At 58.2% G+C, this 12308-nt stretch overlaps 1 protein-coding gene across 1 annotated transcript; it reads left to right on the plus strand.

Moving 5' to 3' along the window:
* The first annotated feature begins 2702 nt into the window (after positions 1-2702).
* Positions 2703-12041, plus strand: ALX3 (ALX homeobox 3). The gene is made up of 4 exons (XM_052638159.1): positions 2703-2979; positions 8029-8345; positions 11191-11319; positions 11700-12041. Exons 1-4 carry the CDS (start codon positions 2703-2705, stop codon positions 12006-12008), a joined length of 1032 nt encoding a protein of 343 aa, XP_052494119.1. The 3' UTR covers positions 12009-12041.
* Positions 12042-12308: the final 267 nt, after the last annotated feature.

Below are 12308 nucleotides of genomic sequence, written 5' to 3' on the forward strand. Positions count from 1 at the left end.
GTGTCTCCTTCCTGGGGTTGTCATGAGGGTCAGGTAAATCAATAGAGAATACGTTAGACAGCGCCTGGCACACTATATGACACTACCTGTGTTAGCTATTGTTTTCGTTTGTAAAATGAGGTCCCCTATGATACTTCATGACTTCTCAGCTCTCCTAAGAAAGAAAACCTTGAAACTCTGAGGTTACTTTTTTGTTTTTTCTACGCCCCTGCCCCATCAGACTGGCCAGAGCACATACGGATAAAGATGGGTGTGCACTAGTGGTGTCTAAGAGGGGCAGGAAGGGCCCCTTTAAGAGCTCTTCTGCATGGCCCTGGAAGAAAACCTTGCCAGAGGGGCAACCCTATCTATCTGACCCACCTTAAATGGACTCTGGGATTTCCTGCCACCTCGGTTCAATTGGGAACACCATCTCAGCATGGAAATTGGTTCTGTTCAAAGAGGGGGAGAAAGGGAGAAGGAATTTCTGGGTTTGGAAAAGAGTGTGGGTACCTAGGTCTCTCTGCTCAGCCCCCAATCATAGAACCTTCCATCTGAGCCCATGGAGCCTTCCACCAATTCAGTGATGTAGCCCAGAAATCTGGCTGCAGTTTCTGGATCTCTTAATGATAATAAAAATCTCTTAAATGAACACAGTTCATCACATCCGTCAAATAAGTGTTCCTCAAATATTCCTTGTTCATGGGTAGGGCCCACATTTATGATGAGTAGACTGAGGTTCAGAAAGGTTATCATTGGAGGCAAAACACTTGGGACTTAAATTTGGCTGCCCTGTTTAGACTGTCGATGATGTTTTTCTGTCATACTTTTGTCTTCCACAGTAAGCTACTTGATTACTTTGTTGGACAGAAAACGTGTCCTGAATTGATATTAACATGCTCCTGAAAAAAGTCAACAATATCTACAGCCCTAACCCAATAACTATTATTTTCTAAACTGAGGTAAGTTGATTTACTAACTCAGTATCTATTGAAAAACCCCTATGAATGGGCAAAAGTGATCAATAGAAGTTGGCCGCCCAGAGCTGGGATCCACTGGATCCTAGAGAATGGATGCCCCTGGTAAGGCCAAAGAGGAAGCTTAATTCCAAGCTAAGCCTCCCTCTTGGCTGGAAATAGCAGCTCCAGGTGCTCCCATCTCACTACTCCAGTCTGCAGTCTGTGATTAGGGGCCCTAATGGCCATAATGCCTCCAATGTGGTGTTTAAACCAATAAGGTTTCAGAGAAGTTATGGTATGTTTAATAATGGCTTAATGACTACTTGTGAGATGCAAGGCTTCTGGTTCCTGTTTGCCCTTGATTTACAGCCCAACTCTGGCTGAGGACAGCCAAGAAACCCCCTCTAAGCCCCCAGCGGAAGAGGGAGGTGTTCACACCAGGCCCCTTGGATTCCTTTAAAAATTGAGAATTCAAATGAAATACAAATGATGTTCGACTCCCCATCCTTCTTGCTAATCTCTGGAGGCAGTGAAAATAAAAAACTGTGTGACCCAGAACTAGGGACTTCTCAATCCGCAAAAGTGAGCAGGGTTCTAGGGCCCACAGGTATTTCTTCCCAGATCTTAGGTAAGGTGGAGGTTGTTTCACTTTTAAAAAATTCTAAGTTACTGCCCTAGTCCTGGGCTTCCTCTTGGCTAGGGAGACCCAGCTATTAGGTGACATGGTCCTACTTTGTCCTTTTAAAGTGGCAGGCCTGGGGCAACAGCACCCAAGGTCTGAGCTGCAGACAGCCCCTCTCCAGGCAGTCCCTAGGCACCTTCAGATCATTTGCCCATTAAAAGGCATTCACTCCATGCCTGTTGTTCAAACACAAAACCCGCTAGGAACTCCTCCACCTGCTCCTAAGGTAACCTCTGGTGGACTCTGTTCAGTCCTGAGATGCCTCTGCAGACCAGCTGTCTTCTCTGCCCCTGCCTCTGCTTCTGAAACTCACCAGGAATATATATAGACTCAGAAGACTGACTGTCCAATGTCCACAGGCAGATAAGGACTCTAAGTGACTAGTTCAAGGCCCCACAGCTAATTAATTATCACACCCTGCTCCCAGCCCCCAGCACCCATTACCAGATTAGAGCTGTTTCCACACAGCAATGACCCCTCACCTGGAGAAAAAACAAGATATCTCTATAACGGAGTTGTTTTTGCCGAAGGCCAAGTTTTTCCAACTCCCAGTAAAGAGAGTAAACGTCCCAGCCCAGCCCCTACCTGTTCCCTGGCCAATATCCCAGACTAAAAGTCAGGAGACCGGACCTAAAGGTATTTGTTGGGCGTGGATGGGGTCTCTACCCTGAAGTGTCTCACCCTCCAGAGTCAAGAGCCTCCGGGCCAGGCATCTGGGCCAGTGCTGCTCTAAACAAGGCACTCGCCAAGATGCACAGACAAAAGGGACTCTACCCTCGAGAGAGGGGGTGGCTTCCTCCCCTTCTCCCACTGCTTCTGGTACCGGGACTGGAGTGAACCAGGGGGCTACCGGGCTCCGAGGGGTTAACCCGCGCGGGGCTGCACGTGACGTGGATGGTTCCAGCATTAAGTCAGAGTGCGGCCCCCTCCCCTGCCCCCCCGCCCCCACCCCCTGCGGCGCGCGCCGCTCCCGGGGGCTCCGCGCCCCCGCGCCCAGGTCCCTCCCCCTTGGCGGGCGCTCACAGGCCGCGCGGGCAGCGCGAGCCCCGGAGCCCCCGGCGGCCTGTGCGCCCCGAGCCGGCATGGACCCGGAGCGCTGCGCGCCTTTCGGCGTGGGGCCCGGGCCTGGCCCCTACGCGGCCGCCGGGGACGAGCCTCCGGGCCCCCAGGGAACCCCCGGCGCCGCGCCTCACCTGCACCCCGCGCCACCCCGCGGCCCGCGGCTGACCCGCTTTCCGGCCTGCGGGCCCCTGGAGCCCTACCTCCCGGAGCCGGCCAAGCCGCCCGCCAAGTACCTGCAGGACCTCGGGCCCGGCCCGGCGCTCAACGGCGGCCACTTCTACGAGAGCCCCGAGGAAGGTAACGCGCGGCGCGGGGGCGCTCTCCCTCTTCACACCCTGGGCCCGCCGGGGCCTCCCCGCTTCCCTCTCCCGGTCGCCTATTTCAGAAGTTTCTGCCTCTCTCGCCCCTCGGCACGGCTCTCTCTGAAGCCGGACCGGAGGTGGTCCGCACTGGGCGAAAGCTAGCGCTGTGCGGGGCGGCAGAGCCACGCGTGCCTCTGGCGGCGGGAAAGGGAGGCGGGAGGTCCAGGGAGGCTGGAGTGGCGACGGCCCCGGGCCCCGTTGGGCCGGAAGACGGCCGGAACCGGGAAGCAGAGATCGTGCCTTGCCGGAGTTGGGCGGGAACTGACGCCGAGGCCCGGGAGCCAGGCTTAACTCTTGGCCCCGGTGCGGGGAGAGAAGCGCGGCTTTTGTGTCTGGCGGCTCTGAGAGTGGCCCCGATCTACAGTGGCCAAGCCGGACTCAGCCGAGGGAGGTTGCGGCCTGGCCTCCCGCGGGAGAGGCGCTGCTGTCTGCGCCTTAAGGCGCCCGGTACAGTGGCCGCGGTTGTTGAGGCAGTCCCGGGCCATTCTCAGTGCAGAATAACTGTGTTCTTATTTCCCAGACTAACCTGGCCTCTCCGTCGTGTGCACGGCGATGGCCGCCCTTCTAGCAGTCTTGGCTTCCTCACGCTGGATGATCACCGCGGGGCCGTCGGGAGTGGGCCTAAGCTCTGGGTGCCTTGGGCTGCTCCTGGGCTGATGCCCTGGGCGCTAACGCCAGTTGGACCGTGCGGTCTTCAAAGAGCGCGCCTAAGCGGGCCTGAACCCAACCCCGCGGCTGCCGCTGCACTAGCTGACCTGTGGAAGTGTCAGTGCCCGCGCCCGCCTCATATTTGCTGCCACATCCCGAAGCTTAGGCCCGGAGCTGAATCCTTCGAGATCGCCTCCCAACTCGCCTCTGCCCCGCTGGCGCCTCGCGGGCCTCTGCGGAGTGGCCAGGCAGCTCCGGCCTTCGCCCAGTCGGGGCGGTGAGAACGTGTAAGGGAGGGCAGGGAGGTGTGTGGGGGTCAGTGGAGGAAATGAGCGAGTCCGCGGAGCTTCGTGTCTGTGCCCTTTGAAAGAGGCTCTCCTGATAAAAACCACAGTTGGGACTTAATGAGAAGCAGTTGGCCTGGCTCCTCTGATCCCAGCCAGACGGCGGCGGCCGCGCAGCGCCGTGAGCACCGCCCGGGACACAGGTACCTGGCCTGGCTCGACGCGCCGCGTTCGGCAGGACGCATCCTGCGGCTCAGCGTCCCTGCTGGGCACGATGGATCACAGACGGACAGCCGGGATCGCGACCGACCCCGGCGCCGAGCAAACTGCTGAGAGCGCTGGAGCAGAAAGAGCAGCGAGGAGGAATCTAGTGACCGCGACGGTGTCAACAACGAAATGCGTGGGGGAAACAACCCAAAAAGTGTAAACAACCAAAAAGAGGGAAAAGGAAATTCGATAAAACAACAGTGGAGAGAGGAAAGAGAGAAAGGTAAAAGGCGGTCAGCGAACTGGGCAGAACGGAAAGAAATGAACAACGAACGAAAAAAAAAGCGGAGGAGGATCGAAGGAAGAGGGTAAACGGAGAAGAAGGGAATGGACGAAAAGAGGAGCAGCAGACAACATGAAGTAAAAGAGGCACCCTAGAAGTGCAGGAAACAGCAGAATGGGAACAAGCAGGAGAGGGAAGTTAACCGTGCAAGTTGGGCAGAGGACAGACCGAACCAAAAGGAGGCGCGGCGGATGCGAGCCGAAACTGGGTAGAGCCCCCGGCCGCCAGTGGCCTCCCCGGTGCCCTAGCCGGAGCTCGGCTGGTGGGCGGGTGGCTTGCGTCCCTGCTGTAGAGACGGGCTGCTAGGGAGAGACGGCCCGGGGAATCCGGGCCGTGCAGTCTGGTTGGTGGGAAATGTTGGTCAAAAGGGAGAACCCACCTAATTTCTCGGCTTTTAAAATAACAAGCTCAGAGCGTTTCCAGTTTAGACCATGAGCGAGCAGCTGTGCCCCCTCTTTTGCGCGATCCCGGCGAGGCCCTTAATTGAGCGCTCGAAAGCCGGCGCACCGCGCTCCTCTCCAGCCCGTGGCCGCCGTTTGCGGAAAGCGCGCAGCCCGGGTCTGGACCGCGGTAGTGTCGGGGCAGTGCCAGCAGCCTTCGCGCCCTCAGCGCGTGGCTGCTCAGCGGGCCAGAGAAGTGCCTGGCCGTCCCCCACTGTTTTGCCGGGGCCCTTCCAGTCTGTCCTCTAGTTTGGCTTCTTGATCTCAAAACGCGCTCGCCGCCGCGGAAGCCTTGAGCCGGCTAACCCGGCTGGCCGCGCTTCCTGGGCCGGCCTCGGACTTAAGAAGAGTACCCAGTCGTCAGCCCCGCTAAGACTAGAGCAAGATTGGAAACCTCTCAGGAGAGCCCCAAGGCCCCACTGGGTGTTTCCAAACCGCGTGTACGTCTACACCGGCTTCGGATCTTCAGCCGAGCTGGGGAACCTCAGGCTTCAGAGACCTCTGCGGGTCTCTTGCGCAGGAGCACGCGGGGAGTAAGCTTTCCTGCGAAAGCTGAAAGCCGGAAAGCCGGCTAGCTGGTCCTGCGGCATCGTGGACGCCATCCATGGAGGACAGCGCGGCTCCCTATAGGCAGCCCGAGTTGTGCGGCTTCCAAGCAGCCATGGCTTCCAGTCAGTCGCTAGCAGGACCCGGGGTGGGAGAGTGCACTGGAGAGGAGGAAGTGAGGGACCGAGCTCTGCTGATGCTCTTCCTGACTCTTGTCGTTCAGGCCGACAGACTGGCTGTGCAGGCCACCCGGCACCTCAGTGCTGGGCTCCAGGCTTCCAGTCTCCAACAGGGGCACTACCCCCTTAATCTCCCGGTGGCCCCAGTAGGTACAAGTGACTCCTGTACAGAGCGCGTGCACACTTTGAATGTACTCCGGGCTTACAGTGCATCGTTCCCATGACAAGCTCAGACTACCGGCCTCTGTTCCCGCTCTGCCTTTCCTTGACCATTGCCCTCCATTTAGCCCATCTCCACCTCTTTTCTCTTCCGGGCCTTGCTTCTCAGGAGGCTGCTTGGTGTTCTGTGACGCAAGCCCCTGTCCCCAGAGGGAATTCTCTCGCCTCACGCTGGAGTCCTCCGGGCAGATGGAGGTTTCAGGGCAGTGGCACTGAGGAGGGGAGAAGTTCTGTGGTCGTCTGGGAGGGCTGCAGAATGGGCAGTCCCGGGAGGCCAGCAGAGGCCAGCCAGCTTGGCTCTTTTGGGGGGTAGCTATTCTGAGAAGGCTTGCTACATTTTCATCCCTGGTAGGTGGGTGGCTTAATGTCAAGAAGGCAAGTCCTGGAGCCCCAGGACTGATCCCTTCCAATCTGGGCATATCCTATCGAGACAGACACTGAGGGCCAGGTGAGAGCTGAGCAAGCCCTGGAGCTTTGGGGAGCCCTCTGCAGGGACATCAGAGCTCCTCTGACCCCCATCCCTGAGCCACCCTCACCCTTTTCTGCCTGGAGTCCAGCCATCCCTCCCTCTGAATCTGAGATACCAAGACCCCTCCCTCTCCACCCTGCAGTGTGTATGGTGCCCCTCCCAGTCCCCTTGGTCTTCCTGACCACTTAAAATTATCTGGTTCAAACTACCACTGAGTCGTCCTTCCTTAGGTCCTACCTGGTGGAACTACGACTAGAACCAAATGTATTGCCCAGGACTGAAGCAGTTTCCCCACCTGTGCTCCACCTGAATCGTGAATGAAGTGTCTGGGTTGTCACTAGGCCTAGCCCAAGGGCAGGCCCTACCTGACTCTTCCCAGCCTCCAGGACACATTCGTGAAGCATAGCTTTTTTCACAGCCTGGGGAGTCCTGGGAGGTCACTCACCACCTTCCAGCTATGGGGAGCAGGGAGGGGGTGAACCTCACCCCACTTGTCCTCCAGAAGGAGACAGGGACGCATCAGATCCAGAACTCCAGAACCCATCTCTTTGATCCTATCTCTCAGTCTTTTCTCTCCTGCCCCTCCCCACTTTAGTGAGCCAACACCAAGTCCTGGGAAAGAAACTGCCTCTTGGTGCCAGCTTCCTGGGCTTCCTGGGGGCCAAGCCCCCACTGGAGATGGGCCTGGGGCCAGGGAAGGGGCTGTGTGAATCAGTTGGGCGTCTGTGTGGCGTCGCTGCTGACATCCCAGAGGACTGTTGAGAAGAGATTTCATGGCGACGCTGCTGGGGGTCCTTGCCAGAGGGAGAGGGCGGGGTGATCAGGGTGACCTATTTTTCCACCATACTCCGTCGTGGTGGAGCTCCACCAAGCTTCCCAAATGAGGATGAGCACGTCAGAGTGGGGCTGCTGGTTAATCATGGGCAATGGGGGAGTCAGAGACTCCCGGGGAGTGGGGATAGAGGACAACAAGAACGATAGGCTCTGAGGCCATGCTGTTCCCCACTGTTCCCCACCTCCCCCTCTCCGAGAGTAGCCTGTCACCTGTCTCCTGCTCCCTAAGGCTGGAGCTGCAGTGCTTGCCCAAACATCAGTATCTTATGAAGAATCCGACAATCCCTCTTGAAGCTTCTTTGCCCTTTCTACCCCAGGACAGGAGGATTTGACACTGTCGCGAGACTGGGGGTTCAGAGAATAAGGCATCCTTGTCTGGTCCTGGAGCAGAGGCCTGGGCATGAGGGTACGGGAGCCAAGGCCTGCAGTCAGGGCTAAGGAGGCAGGGGCAGGGGCATCCCTACCCTCTCCTCCCACCCCTGGGCTTGGCCCTGCAGTGGCATCAATCCTGGCACCTCCACACCCTGTGGGATGCGCCACCACAGAGCGCTTCCCCGAAATGAACCCCCTCCGGCCCCAGCAGATCCGCCCAGACCACAGAGCACATGGTTCCCCAGGGCCCCCTCCCCAGCTGTAGGCTCAGCAGGCAGGCCTCCGAATGCCAGGCTCCCTTGAAGGGTGGCTGCTGGGAGGACGGAGGAAAGAGGAAGGGGGAGGCGGGGACTGAAGCGTCAACGTTCTTCCCCCTCCTTCCATTCCACCCACAAAACCCCCTGGTTCGGTTTCCATCCTCCTTTTTGTGTTTTCCATTGCAGCTGAGGAGAAGGCCTCCAAAGCTGCCAGCTTCCCCCAGCTGCCCCTGGACTGCCGAGGGGGCCCCCGAGACGGGACCTCTAACTTGCCAGGCTCCCCAGGCCCCTGCCTGGCCAGCCTGCGTGTCCCTCTGTCCCCGGGACTCCCCGACTCCATGGAGGTGGCCAAGAACAAGAGCAAGAAGCGCCGGAACCGCACGACCTTCAGCACGTTCCAGCTGGAGGAACTGGAGAAAGTCTTCCAGAAAACCCACTACCCTGATGTATATGCCCGGGAACAGCTGGCTCTGCGCACGGATCTGACCGAGGCCCGAGTACAGGTGAGGGCACCTCGGCCACAGGGCTCCCTGGCTGCCTTGACCACCTAGACCGTGAGCCAGGCCACACGGGGGCCAGGAAAGGTGGACGCTGGCACCACAGCATTGCCCTTCCCCACGCCTGCCCCTGTCAGCCCTCTTGGGCTCCCCTCCACGCCCAGCTCATCTGCAGCCACAGGCTCGCAGCTCAAGTTGAGGCTCCTGTATGGGATGAGGGTGACAGCCTCCTGGAGTCAAAAGACCTATGTGTGTCCTAACTTTGCCACTTACTAGCTGACCAGGTGACTTGGGGCATGTCACAGTCTTGGTTTCCCAATTTAGGAAAAGAGAATGATAGTACTACCACATGAGGAGGAGTATCTTGGAGGATCACAGGTGTGACAGCATTTTAGAAGATGTGAAATGCTAAACATGTCTCAGGGCCCCTCCCAGGGTAGCCGCCCAGAATGGGGAGGGTCCCTGCCCGGGGTCTCAGGATCAGTGGTGCTTAAAGTCAGCCTGAGCCAGTGACCTGTCTTGCCAATTCCCAGACCATGGCTGGGAGAGCCTGGCGGGAAGCCCCTGCCCACAGCAACAAACTCTTCCCAACAGAGATCAGGCCCTGGGGCTGGATGGAGCTGTCGCCAGCTTCACTTGGGTGGAGCCCAGCCTGTGTGGATGGGGCGGGAGGACAGAGGGATGCTGGGAAAGAGAGAAGGGAAGAGAGTCCATGTCCAAGGCGTGCTGGGAGTGAGAAAGAGCATGAAGGTGGTGAGCAGGAGGTGGGGACAGAAAAGGGGGCTTCAACACGAGTCTGGCCCAAGAGGAAGACGGTCATTGCTGCCTTACTGTGAACCTGCTTGATACGCAGCAGGCTCGCTGATGCCAAGCTGGAGGCCCCAGGAGAAGGGTTGGGTTTGGGCTTCCTGGGAAAGGCGAGGAGGTGACCTCTAAGCAAAGGAGATTCCCTGTCCCAGTGGACCCAGGGCAGAGCTCATGCTTATCACAGCCTGGGTGGGGGGCCCCTCCAGAGGGAGGGGGGGAGGGCCTGAGGCAGGGAATATGGGAACCAGCAGGCAGCCTATAAAGAGGCCAACTGCAGCCTAGCAGAGAATGCCCTTCAGTTGAATTCAACATAGGACTCTATTCTGCTGGGTCTTCCTGCTTCCATGTTCCTACCAGGTAGCCCCCAAAACAGACTTTCAGAACTGTTCCCCAGGGCTCCTCAGGGCATGGGACCATCAGGGTAAGAGGCCCAGCTTTCGAGATAACCCCAGATCACATAAGCTGTGGAAGTCCAAATGTCACATCTCCAGACAGCCCAGCAAGCCTCATTGGGGATCATGGCGGGGGATGCTCTGAATAGCTGCCCCCATGGAAGTGCTTTGGGGAGGCAGTACACACTTTCCCCACTGCCCTTCTAGGCCTTTTCAACCCTAAAGGGGTGGAGGGATGGCCACAGGCCCCCAGACCTAGTCCAGAAGCTTCCATGATGACTGAGGCCCAAGTGCAGTGATGCTTGAGAGGAGCATGACACCACCCATAGACCCCACCTCGTTGGGAGGAGTAAGGGGACCACCCACGGGACAGTGCAGGGGGCAGGTTCAGAGCTCAGAGGGGAGAGCGGGTGGTGACAGGGAAGAATTACAAGAAAAGTGATCAGCAAATCCAGGCTCCTCCATCTGTCTGCAGAGGTGGTTGTTGCTCAGTTGCTCAGTCATGTCCAACTCTTTGCACCCCCATGGACTGCAGGGGAGGGAGAGCAAATTAAGGAGCAAGGAGGAACCGGTAGTGGGCCCTCCCTAGCCTTGACCCAGGCCTGTTCTGGGATCTGCAACCTGGGTTAAGGGCCGGGAGTACGCCCAACTTCTTAGCTCTCTCGGGCCTTCCCTCCCTGAGTGAGAGGGGGTGTGGGGAGTGAGGGACTCAGGCAGGGTTACTTTCACACACATGCAACTCCTTTTGTTGTGGCTCCCAGCGGAATCCCTGGAAAGCAGGAGAATGTGCTTGGTTTGGTTTCGATAGTGCCGGTATCTAGCCTAGAGCTTGGCACGTGCACCGGCGCACACAGAGCACGGCCAGGTGACGAATCCAGCCAGCTACGTGGGCGGCACACAGGTGAGCCGCCCTCACCTGCCAGCGCGGTAACGAGTGGGGAAGAGCTTCCAAAACCGATGGCGGCAGTAGGGTGCGATGAGTATCATGAGAGCTATGCTGGGCTTTTCAGGAAACCCAGGAGAGGGTGCCCAGCTCAAAGCTATGTGTTGGGGGGGTGGGTAGCACAAGCTGGAGAAACCTAGGCACAGGCAGGAGGAGCCAGATAGCAGTGTTTCAGACGCAGCTGGGGTGAGAGGCCGCTAGGAAGAACTGAGTGTTGTTGCCTGACAGGAGACGAGGCTGTAGGGAGGGGCAGGGGTCAGTGCCAAGGGACCATGTTAAGGAGCTGGGCTTTAGGCTGTGGTCTTCAGGTTACCTTACTGCATTTCTCAGGTGCAGTCAGGTGCAGACATTGGGAAAGAGATAAGACTAGAAGCCCAACACGCGTACTCGCCCCAGGGCTCTGAGGCCACAGACCCCAACACTACCCTTACCAGACGCAGCCAGACTGGAGAACCAGTCTGACTCAGCCTGGGGAGCAGGGGAGGGCCCACAGGGCCAGTAAACCCTCTCTGGGTTTGGGCTTCTTTTAGGCCCCATCCCAGGCCCTGAGAATGATGTGAAATTGTAAGTTCCTGCAATTCAGAGTCACCAGCCTGGAGCCAGCTCCCCACCACTCACAGGAGGATACAGCCATCAGCTCTCTCCCCAGCGGGCTCCATGCCTCGTGGCTGCTTTGTCACCTTCTCAACCTCTCCCAACCTGTCCCCAGGTCTGGTTTCAGAACCGCAGAGCCAAGTGGCGGAAGCGTGAGCGTTATGGGAAGATCCAGGAGGGGCGGAACCCCTTCACGTCTGCCTATGACATCTCCATGCTGCCCCGAACCGACAGCCATCCCCAGGTGAGACCTCTCCCCACCCAGACTCAGGGCCTGGCAGTTCTGTGGGAAAGCCAGCCAGAGGGTAAGCTGTGGCCCCAGGGAGACCAGGAGCAGCCTTAGGGCTCCATGTGACTGTGGGTGAATCACTTCTTCCTCTGCGAGATGGGCTTTGACCAGTCTCATGAAGGATGTATGTAGAGCAGTTGGAAATCTCAGTTTGAGAAGTAACGGCAGGGGCCTTCTGAGATGTCACTGTGAGTGTTGGGGGGTAGGTTCTAGACCTGGGCCAAGAGGAAGCTCTCTCCAAAGCTTCTGGAGCCCTAAGGGCAAGAGAAGAGTCTCTAGGTTAGGGAGGCCCCTGGGCCTTCTGATTCATGGGCTTACTTCTTCTCTCTTTTCAGCTACAGAACTCCCTGTGGCCCAGTTCAGGGTCTGGGAGCCCTGGGGGTCCTTGCCTCATGAGCCCAGAGGGCGTCCCCTCCCCATGCATGTCTCCATACTCCCACCCTCATGGGAATGTGGCTGGCTTCATGGGGGTGCCAGCCTCTCCTGGAGCCCACCCTGGCATCTACTCCATCCATGGCTTCTCCCCCGCCCTAGGGGGCCACAGCTTTGAGCCTTCTCCGGATGGCGACTATAAGTCTCCAAGCCTCATCTCACTCAGGGTGAAGCCCAAGGAGCCGCCCAGCCTGCTGAACTGGACCACGTGATCTGTCTCGTGGACATGCAGACTTGAGCTGCCCAACCCCGTTTCTGCTCCCAGCTGCTCCTACCCCACCCTGGCCTGGATGCCAGAGAGGACGCACCTCTGCCTCCAAGCCCAGAAGGTTCCTGGAGGCCCCGGCAGAGCAGCTGGGACCCTCAGGCTTCCGCAGGGAACGAGCTACAGAATCTTTCCTGTTAGAATAAGGCAAGGCTGCCCAGGAGAAAGGGGGCTTCAAAGCAGGTAGGACTCTTCCTGCCACACACTGGGTCCCCTCCCCCAAACTCTGGGCAGGAGGGAAAAAGAT

The sequence above is a fragment of the Budorcas taxicolor genome, chromosome 3 (genome assembly GCF_023091745.1).
Source record: "Budorcas taxicolor isolate Tak-1 chromosome 3, Takin1.1, whole genome shotgun sequence".
NCBI lineage: Eukaryota > Metazoa > Chordata > Mammalia > Artiodactyla > Bovidae > Budorcas > Budorcas taxicolor.